Genomic DNA, 11,451 nt, shown 5'->3' on the forward strand with positions numbered 1-11,451 from the left:
GCAGCAAAGTCCTTGATTATTACGCCGGAATGGGAGTATAGTTCCTAGCCTATTTTATAGTTCCTATATTTTTACAGACATCCTCATAAGGAACTATTACGTCCGAAAAGTGCATAAGGTGGTTAAAGGAACAGTATGTAAGAAATGTATATCAATTGATCATAAAATGGCCCTGTTATGTCACTAGACATTAAGAAATCATTTTCATTTCAAATACTTATATCACAGACAACAGTGGTCCGGCCAGGATATTGTCATTTAAAAAGTGGAGTTGCAGCCCTCAACTGATGTTTATGTTGTCATTTTATGTATTGGCCACCAGTTGTGTGATTGCAGTACCAGTTTTAGCCACAAGTTTTGTGATTGCAATATTAGTTTGGGCCACATTCCTACATACTGTTCTTTTAAGTTATCGTCACTGTGCTAAAATAGTTTTTGTGTCTACTTTTAGTCTGCGAAGAAGCAGCAGCAGTGGTTGCTGGGAGCATCGTAATGGCTGGGATCACATTAGCGCTTGTGAGGCAGACAGCCTCATGGGGGCGGAGTTTCGGGAGGTAGGGTGTGGGACTGTGGGGGGGCCAGATGTAGATATTTTTCCAATAAGAAGGAGGACCACTCCTACACGCCCTGCCCTGTTTGGGGACCAGCCGGACCTTACCCCGCTCATCGACACCAACTTCGGAGGCTTGCCCCCATCTCAGTCCACGAGGAGCTCCGGCTTTGACTTCGGAGGATTGGTGGAGAAGGCCTACGAAGAGCACGAGACCTCGCCCCCACTGGCATTCCCCCCTTCTCCTCCAGCTTCACAGCAAAGGCGACGCAGCCTCGGAGATCAACCCGGCCCGCCGCCAGAGCTCCCGACGCAGGGCGGTGGGGACTGGGACAGCTCGGTATGGGCCATGGAGCTGAGGGGAAACCTCATTGCCACAGGCCGGAGCAGCGGCAAACTGGAGGTAGCTGTTTACACCTGATTTTAAGATTTAATGATTTATCCATTTTAGCCATATTTGGAGAATTTGAAAATACCTCTTGTGTATTATATGTACTGTACTATTATATTCAGAGACCCCCCCACACACACTTAAAAACCAGACACATGAGATGGAAGTGTAAACTGAGATGTGTCTTGCCTGACAGATCATAATACCAGTTAAAAGCAAGGCTGGAGATGATGAGGGCTTTTAAAGTAACAACATCTTGAGCGATCTATGACATTAAACTGGCTCTCTTTTTCTCCCCCTCTGTTCTTTCAGCTGTGGGATGCAGTAGAGGGATCATTAAAATGCTGTAATGAAGATGGTGTATCCGGTATCACTGCATTAGCTTTTCACAACAACAGGTGCTTTTCACAGCGACATTGAACGCATATGCCTGAATGCCCATCAGTTTTACATTTAACCATTTAATCCCTGTGGTCCTGCTAACTGTAATATTCTGTGTTGCAGAATTGTGACAGCGCGTTTAGATGGCTCATTAGACTTCTTCACTGTTGAGATCAATAAGCCTCTTGGCTTGCTGCAGTATCGTGGTGAGTCGGGGACAGATAAATATATATCTATATATAAGAGATATATTTACACAATAACAATCTACTAAAACGGAAAAGTGTATTTATTGCGTTTGTCGACAACAGATGATTTCCGTTCACAGAGATTCACAAAAACTACTTAAAACGCTTTACTATGCATGCCAGGCCAGTAGTTGGCACCCTCACACAATCCATTACCCTTCAAAATGCGCAAATTGAAAAAAGCGATATTCCTGTCATGGGTTCAATCCCAGGGAACACACAAACTAATAAATATAGCTTGTAATACACTGTAAGGGGCTGTTTACACTTGGTATTAAGATGTGTTTTCATCGATCGGATCACAAGTGGATGAGAGAGACACATTACGTTTACACCTGGTATATAAATCCGTCTCTTTTGTCCACTTTCGACCGCTTCTGTGCTGAATACTGTGAGGGGGTGGTCTGTGAGACGGTGGGCAAGTCTCTCTGCTGTCATTCAAACGCGAGCGGGAGTAAGGATGAGTTTATATGGACGCAAACGAATATGTCGGAGTCCACTGCTTGTTTAGCATGCTGCACAGTGTTTTGTACGTGTGTATGTAAGAGCTTTCTCTGAGTTTTTGGTGGAATTGATGAAATAGGATCGCGCAACTTTCACACGCTTTCAAAACGAAACTACGGATATCAGCCGCTTTAGTTTTATCAATGAAAGGCTAAAAATAGCGCTGTTCACTGTATGTTCACACCAGAAGTCAAAAAAGACGTAAAACTTGTGTTTAATACCTCAGATTAGATAAATGGGTGGAGAGAAGGCGGTCGCGTGTGGCTGTTCGAACGCATTCAACCACATGTGCGTTCCGCAACTCCAAAGCAGTCCGATCGAAAGTGGTTTCGACTACCTCTGGATGTGGTTGAAAGTGGTCGAAAGTGGACGAGCTCAAACCTTTTGAACACCGTTTACACCTGGCATTAACGTCGTCCACTTGTGATCCGATCGACGAAAACGCATGTTAATGCCAAGTGTAAACAGCCTCTAAGTCGCTTTGGATAAAAGCGTCTGCCAAATGCATAAATGAAAAATACGGCCATTTGTAAGAAATACCACAATATTCCCCCCAAAATTAAAGTTTTTTTTTATTTCACATTATTTGTAATATGAATTTGAGTTTTTGTATTTCACACAGAGACAATAAGGGGCGGTTCACATGCGTCTAAAACCGTGCGGAAAACGCGACCGTCGGTTGGTTCTTGTCACATGACCTGCGGTGCACTTGTGGCATTCTGAAAAGTTGCAAATGTTTTTAACTGGAAAAAAGAGTGCATCACATTGCTTCCATTATGAGCGCGCATATTGCGCACCTACATTTGAAATAACAAACTTGAGCATGCAAAAGATATGAAATGTGAACCACCCCTAAAGGTGTCATTTTTTAAAGCATGCACTTTTATGCATTTTCAGGCCCCCAAAATGCCATCACTGTGTAAAAAGGCAGAATTTGAAAAAAATTAGCTTTTAGTTAAAAATGGTGTCGTGTAAACGCCCTTTAGGTTGATGTCCACAGTGGAAAAGGAGGGTACATGACAATTTTGTCAAATTTAGGCATAAACCCGCAGTTTTACAGACAAGGCTTAAGGCTAGTCCTAGACTAAAACACATATTTGAGCGGTCTTAAGTGAAAATAACTTGCAATGACAGTTTTATAAAATGTGCCAATGCCATTGATTTGTCTCAAGATGCACACCAGTAAAATTTTTTCCCAAAACATGATAAAAGATGCTTAAAAATCTTAATTTAAATATGGCCTAGTTTTGGCTTTAGCTAAGCTTTGTCTGTGAAACTAGGCCACAATGTGATATCAGTGCTCATGATTTCCACAAAAGCAAAGTGGTGCAAATCCTTTCCATTGAAACATACCACTGTTAAAGGAATAGTCTACTCATTTTCAATATTAAAATATGTTATTACCTTAACTAAGAATTGTTGATACATCCCTCTATCATCTGTGTGCGTGCACGTAAGCGCTGGAGCGCGCTGCGACGCTTCGATAGCATTTAGCTTTGCCCCATTCATTCAATGGTACCATTTAGAGAGAAAGTTAGAAGTGACCAAACACATCAACGTTTTTCCTATTTAAGACGAGTAGTTATACGAGCAAGTTTGGTGGTACAAAATAAAACGTAGCGCTTTTCTAAGCAGATTTAAAAGAGGAACTATATTTTATGGCGTAATAGCACTTTTGGAAGTACTTCGACTCGCCTGAAAAGTCCGCTCCCCTTCTCCCTCTCATAATGGGAGAGGTAGGGTGTTACTGCGCCGAGTCGAAGTAATCCCAAAAGTGCTATTACGCCATAAAATATAGTTCCTCTTTTAAATCCGCTTAGAAAAGCGCTACGTTTTATTTTGTACCACCAAACTTGCTCGTATAACTACTCGTCTTAAATAGGAAAAACGTTGATGTGTTTGGTCACTTCTAACTTTATCTCTAAATGGTACCATTGAATGAATGGGGCTAAGCTAAATGCTATCGAAGCGTTGCAGAGCGCTCCAGCGCTTACGTGCACGCACACAGATGATAGAGGGATGTATCAACAATTCTTAGTTAAGGTAATAACATATTTTAATATTGAAAATGAGTAGACTATTCCTTTAACATATTCCCTTTTTTTAAAAAGAACTAAATGGACTAATTCTGTCATCATTTTCTCGTCCTCATGTTGTTCTAAAGCGGTATGATTTTTTTTCTGATGAACACAAAAGATGATATTTTGATAAATGATGGTAAACACACAGCAAATAGTGACCATTGACTTCCATAGTAGGAAAAAAATATTTTGGAAGAATTGTGATAAATATTTTGATAAATGATGGTAAGCACACAGTTGATGGTACCCGTTAAATTTCATCATATTTTTTTATTCCTACTATAGAAGTCAATGGTCACTATCTGCCGTGTGTCCACCACCATTTCCCAAAATATCTTCTTCAGAAAAAAAGAAATTCATACAGGTTTAAAACAACATAAGGATGAGTTAAAGATGACAGAATTTTCATTTTAAAGTGAACTATCCCTTTAACAGAAGCATATACCATTTTTTAATAAATTACAAAAATGACAAAACAATTATCCATGATGAAACTAAATAGGATTTTGGCTCTATTATAATTTTTTGTGCATCAATGCAGAGTAGTTTGAAAGGATTTTAATTGTGATTTTGTTTGCTTTAGGACCCCCGGGTCGGGGCAGCCTTCCCCCCTCCCCCTGTTATAGCAGTGAAGATGTGATCAGCTGTCAGCTGACACGCTCGGTCCAGTGTGCCCACCAGAAACCTATCACTGTTCTCAAAGCTGCTGCTGGTAGGGTGGTTACCGGCAGCCAGGACCATACAGTCAGGGTAATGTGCTTTAGAGGTTTCTGCAGTATTTTGTGAGTTTACAATGATCTTATTCTTTAGTTTTGTCCTATTTGTTTTTAGGTGTACCGTTTAGAGGACTCTTGCTGTCTCTTCACCCTGCAGGGCCATTCGGGTGGCATTACTGCCATCTACATAGACCAGGTCAGCAACCACACACATATAAACTTTGTGCAATTGTGCCATTTGGTAGCACCGTTGCCTTACAGCAAGATCGTTCCTCGGCGGGGTTGGAGTTTGAATGTTTACACTGCTTGCATTGCATTACAATCTTTATCAGTATTTCAACAGTAATGCTTTCTGTTTTGTAGACCATGGTTCTTGCCAGCGGGGGCCAAGACGGAGCCATCTGCGTGTGGGATGTCTTAACGGGAAGTCGTGTGAGCCACGTATACGGTCACCGTGGTGATGTCACCTCACTGGTTTGCACAACTTCCTGTATCATAAGCAGCGGGTTAGATGACCTCATTTGCGTTTGGGACCGTAGCACAAGCATAAAGCTGTACTCCATACAACAGGTGCATAAAAATGATAATAAAGATGAGGTAGTTTTTCATCGCAAGGTATGGTGTCACTACTAACCTCTCTTGTTTATCTATTAGGAGGTGGGATGTGGGGCCAGTCTGGGGGTAATCTCTGAAAGTTTGCTGGTGACGGGAGGTCAAGGATGTGTGTCATTTTGGGACCTGAACTACGGGGACCTTCTGCAGACCGTGTACCTGGGCCAGAGCAGTGAGGGGCAGAGCGTCAGACAGCTTTTGGTTCTGGACAACGCCGCTATAGTCTGCGACTTTGGTAGCGAGCTCAGCCTGGTCTACGTACCCTCAGTTCTGGAGAAGTTGGATTGAAATGCACCCGTTAACCTGCATCACAGCAGGTTCATTGTAAGCATTTTAATGCCCAGTGGCCTTCAGATAGGAAGGGAGGAGTTACCGCTGAGGTCTTCGGCTTCTGGATGTTGTTCTTCTGGAGCTTTTTTTGGACATCATGCAGAATGTTCTGTACGGTTCATTTTCACACAAAGGTGGCACCATAGCTGCTGACCGGGAGAGGTGGCTCACTCGACCTGCCTTAAGATGTCTGTTTGTGTGCAAGTTATTGCAAGCAATGCTTCGCTGCCTGACACCATAACCGTGTGATTGCTACACATAAAGTGTTGAAGGCTGAATGGAGAAGAGAACGGAGAGAACTAAATGCTTAAGACTGGTAAACACAGCTGAAAGAAATTGAGTGCTATTTTGGTGTTTGTTCAAAGGAGTTTTGTGCCTCTTTGAGTGCTTGTGTTGTTTAAAAGCAGACATTTGAATCTTTGGGGTGAGGACGGTGGGTTGTCAGTTTTAATGTTTAAGTCAATTATTTATTAGTAAAGACTTTTCTAACAGTTTGTATAAAACTCGGCTGATGATTAAGTTAAGATGGAGATATAAATATTAATTTAATTTAAAACTAAAAATGACTACCTTATAGGGACACTTTTTTTGGAAGTGTTCTCATTTTCCAGCTTCCCTAGAGTAGTGTTTCCCAGTCCTGGTCCTCGAGAACCCCCTCCCAGAGTGTTTTAGATGTTTCCTTATTTACCACACCTGATTTAACTCATCAGCTTGTTAGGGGGACATGTTTACCATTTTGGAAGGAGGCTGATAAGTTGAATCAGGTGGTTAAAATGGGGAGATATATCTTGGGCTTTCTGGGAGGGGGTCCTCGAGGACCGGGATTGGGAAGCACTGCCCTAGAGTTAATGTTTGATTTTTGCCGTTTTGGAATCCATTCCAATCTCCGGGTCTGGCGGTACCACTTTTGGCATAGCTTAGCATAATCCATTGAATTTGATTGGACCATTTGCATCGCACTAAAAATAACCAAAGAGTTTCGATATTTTTCCTATTTGAGGCTTGACTCTTTTGTGGTTGCATCGTGTGCTGGGACCGACGGAAAATTGAAAGTTGCGATTTTCTGGCCAGATGTGGCTGGGACTGTGCTCTCATTCTGGCGTAATAATCAAGGACTTTGCTGCTGTAACATGGCTGCAGGAGGCGCAATGATATTGCGCGGCACCTGAAAATAGTCCCCTGCTATTGAAAGCTACCAAGGGGGCTATTTTCAGGCATTGCGTGGTATCATTGCGCCTGCTGCAGCCATGTTGATTGTTGCGCCAGAATGAGAGTGTAGTTCCTGGCCGTGTCGGCCTGGAGAATTGCGGCTTTGGATTTTCCGTCGGTCTTGGTGCAGGATGTGGCTGCGGAAGAGTCAAGTTTTAAATGGGAAAATATTGAAACTATTTGGTTATTTTTTGGCGCGATGCTAATGGTCTAATCGGATTCCATGGATTATGCTAAGCTATGCTAAAAGTGCCAGACCCGGAGATCAGCTGAATGGATTCCAAAATGGTAAAAATCAAGTGTTTGGCTCTAGGGGACCTGGAAAATGAGCATATTTTCAAAAAAGTGTAGTTTCCCTTTAATAATATGATTATGTGAATATATCTATGGGAAATAGAGGGGTCAAGTTGTCATTCCAGTCCTGCCTTAGGGGCGATTTACATTTCGCCTCTTTTGTGCGCGCAAATACGTTTTTTTTTAATGTAGCTAAATAGAGAATGCTGCGTTGGAAAGCAACGCGTCACGTTTTCCGCACTGTTTTAGACGTTAAATGTGAACCGCCCCTTAGAGATAGTACACCCAAAAATGACAATTCTTTCATCATTTACTCACCCTAATATTGTTATAAACAGGTTTACATTTTTTTCTTAGTTCTGATGAATACGAGAGGATATTTTGAGGAGTGTTTGTACACAATCCGATCAGGAGCCCCATTGACTTCCATAGTAGGATTAAAGAATAATATGGAGGTGAATGGGGCTCATGATCGGTTTTGGTGCGGACATTCCTCAAGATATCTTCTCTTACGTTTATCAGAATAGAGAAATTTATACAGGTTTGTAACAACATGAAGGTGAGTAAATTATCCCTTTAAAGGTATAATTCACCCAAAAATGAATTTTACTTGTCCTTCTGTTTTTCTAAACCTGTATGTGTTTCTTTCCTCTGTTGAACACAAAAGAAGATATTTTGTTAAATTATGGTAACCACCCAGTTTACGGTACCTATTGACTTCCATAGTATTTGTTTTTCCCACTATGGAAGTCAATGGTTACCTTCAACTGTGTGCTTGCCATCATTTGTCAAAATACTTTTTGAACTCATACAGGTTTAGAACAACATGAGTGTGACAAAATGATGACAGAATTTTCATTTTCGGGTAACTATTCCTTTAATCACTTAAAGCCTGGATTGAAATACTAAATAAACTACTAACGTAGATTTCAACCTGTATTCAAAGTATCTCATGCAGCCATCAGGACAAATATCCCAAAGTAAATTTAATCTTGTTGCATAAACTTCTGATGGAGTTCGATTCCCCTGCGTGCAGGTCATGATGGAAAGGGCTGCGTTTTAATAGATGTGCGTATATTTCCTGTCTTGAAATGCCTGTTTGTTTTAGAACCATGAGCCGTTTACAGGCTTCACTGAGATTTGTATTGAGTTTTAGTTACTGTATGTTTGCTTATGATGGAACGTTAGTTGTTCAAATTCAGCCTTGAAGATCCCATTCAAATACACGGATTTGCTCATGTTTAATAATATAGCCCTATATAATGTAACCCTATTTATTATTTTTCCCACAAATGCAGATGTTTGTCCTGGAAACTAAAACTAATATAAATAATAATGAGTCTGCCGTGCATTCCATTTGAAATTTTTGAGCATTTTGGTTTTTGGTTTGGTAAAAGTGGACCATACCAGAAATGTCCCATTCAATGCAAGATGTGTTTTGGTGGTTTGGACCTTTAAACGAATTCAAGACAGCATGATGCTTTAAACAAACATTTTCTTGGATTATGTGTCTTACAAAATTGGGCTGTATTTGTTCCCCTATCTATAAAGAGAAAATACTGTAGTAGTACTGCAGGACTATATATATATATATATACTGCGATGGTGAGCCAAGATTTGTTTTTAAGCTTGGGCGACCAAAATTTTCCAATTGTAAGTGAATAGAAATTGTACATTTCTATTCATAACACTAATAATAAATGTTGTATGTCTTTTAATATCCATGTTTTATGAATGTTAATATTAGTTGATGCGAGGACTGAATTATTGAATTAGTTCATTTTTAAAACTACATTCTTCAAGCCATGTAGGATCTCTTACTTTTGCTTTGTTTAATGTATTTTTTTTACTCCCATCTCTTTATATTTGTCTATCCCAATGAATTTGTGATGCCAGAGCATTGACATGGTTGAACTTTACAGTGTACATAAGACCAGCTGGTCTTATCAGTCTTAGCACAATCTTATTGAAAACATGAAATATCAATGTGTGGCCAGTTATCAATTTAGTAGTAAGCTTCAGATAAAAAGTAAATGAAAGAACATTCAATAACTATTTATTTTTGAGTTATTCAACTTTTAACATCTTGTTTCAGGACATCAGATAATAAGATTAACCATGAATACAGGGAGAATTCAAAAGTCTAATTTCTCTGATGGCAGGGTTGCTGTCACATACAATGGCAGGCGTTATTTGTATATTGCGAGGAGTGAAATGACACAAAGATGAATAGTGTTCAATATACTGCTGTATGGCTCTTCACGTTCCACTGAATGGATGTGTGCGGTGTCGACGTGAAATACTGCTCTCATCTCGCTGGATCTTACAATTACTGCTGCTGATGTAGATGTGAGGTGAAAGATGTTTTGAGTGATGTGAAATGCCTGAATGTTGCACTGTTTATACAGATAGGGAGGGGGCAGAGAGATATTGGGTGTAAATATTCTTTTGACTTTTTGGGCCTGCTCTGCCGTTTTTTCCCAAATACTTTACGGTGTAATCGGACAGTGGATGTAACTAATGCTCTGTTCTATTTTTAACACAGGAGAAAACCTTTGTACTAATTTGCAAATAAAAAGGCTTTGATACCTTGTCTATTTCACTTCTCATTATTTGAAGTTAAATAAGTCATGTGTCAATAAGTCAATAAGTTTTTATGATTATCAAAGTTTGAAAGAAAGTCATGAAAGGTGAAAGACAAAATTTAAAAAAATATTTGCACATGATGCAACACGATTGAACAGATTACTTTTAGATGTGATTGGGCAAACACACTTCTTATCTATAACACCATGTCATAGCCAGATGTGATATGATTCCAGTGATGTGCATTATCTGTGAACACTGAACACGAAAAGGGGGTGTGGTGCGACGTAATTAATCACAGCCAATCAGAACAGTTTCTCCTCTGTGCACCCTCTCGCACTATCATAGCTGAAGAGTGCACACACACACAGGCGCACCTTTCCACTTTTTTTTACTTTCCTCGTGCAATTTAAGGGATTTATATATATATATATATATATATATATATATTTCTGTTTTTAAACGTCTAGTAGTCAATCTCGCCTCGTTAAATAAGATCTATATAGGCGAGGCTCTTCTGGCTCGTGTTTATTTCTCATACAACAAAATATAATTTTTAAATATAATTTTAAATATTTTAATATTGACAAAAAATGGCATTTGAAATATATTTACAAAACTGTATTTTTCACCACTATAATTTTTGGCAATTTTTTTATACTTTTAAAAATATATTTATTTTTCAAATATTATTCAAGCATTTATATTCACGTCCGCTTGGAAGAAAAAATGTTTGTTACACATCTGTAAACATAACAGGTTTGAAAAGATTAAAATATAAAAAAATATTTTTAACTGCAAAAATATAATGTTACTTAATTTTATATTTTATAGGCCAAGAAAAAATATCTTGCCATAAGGGTTGTAAAAATAGAAATGTATTTGTTGACCCTGAAATACATTTTGAATTATATGTTAATATATTAAGGTTAAAACTAAATATTTTCAAATAAAAAAATATAGTTAATTAAAACTTTACTTTCACAAAATGTATTTAGCATATATTTAAAATATATTTTTGACCAGATAAATATTTTTTTGCCATATTGGAGGACATGGTGTTACTGTGGGTTCACACCAGACACTGAAAAAACGCGCGTCGTTGGATGCTTGAATATTTTGAGTTTACTCGCGCGTGAAACTCTAGTAAATTGAGACATTCACGTGTAAATTCTCATCATGGGAGGGGTTTATATAGCTCAAATTGAGTAAACGTACCAGATTGTTCGACCTCCTCACTCACTTTCTTCCAAACAAGATCCTATTAATTGCTGTAAAAGTACGAAGATGTGTCGTGTAGCTATAATGATTGTCCTACATTACTGTTGTGTTTTTCTGGCTCCGTTCGCTTCCTGTAATCACGTCACTGCTAGAGCAAGCTTCTGATTGGTTAATGTGGCACAAAAATCCACCAAGCTCAATTCACGCGTTCCGCTCAATTCGCGCTTACCGCGCAGCAGGATGTTTATTCGCGTCTTTGCATTGACTTAAAGGAATAGTCAATTTTCTTATAAGAAAAATCCAGATAATTTACTCACCACCATGTCAT

The 11,451-nt window shown here is 39.2% G+C and overlaps 1 protein-coding gene across 2 annotated transcripts in view; it reads left to right on the forward strand.

Moving 5' to 3' along the window:
- The window catches only part of scap (SREBF chaperone), a 41,669-nt gene extending 31,760 nt beyond the window's left edge, over positions 1-9,909 (forward strand). For both annotated transcript variants that reach the window (XM_055210925.2, XM_055210924.2), the window contains exons 17-23: positions 452-953; positions 1,254-1,339; positions 1,446-1,528; positions 4,739-4,905; positions 4,987-5,067; positions 5,235-5,441; positions 5,526-9,909. In XM_055210925.2, the coding sequence (XP_055066900.2) occupies positions 452-953; positions 1,254-1,339; positions 1,446-1,528; positions 4,739-4,905; positions 4,987-5,067; positions 5,235-5,441; positions 5,526-5,771 (1,372 nt within the window). In that variant the 3' untranslated portion in view covers positions 5,772-9,909. The remainder of the gene's footprint in view (positions 1-451; positions 954-1,253; positions 1,340-1,445; positions 1,529-4,738; positions 4,906-4,986; positions 5,068-5,234; positions 5,442-5,525) is intronic.
- Positions 9,910-11,451: the final 1,542 nt, after the last annotated feature.

Source organism: Misgurnus anguillicaudatus, chromosome 10, assembly GCF_027580225.2.
Source record: "Misgurnus anguillicaudatus chromosome 10, ASM2758022v2, whole genome shotgun sequence".
Lineage (NCBI taxonomy): Eukaryota > Metazoa > Chordata > Actinopteri > Cypriniformes > Cobitidae > Misgurnus > Misgurnus anguillicaudatus.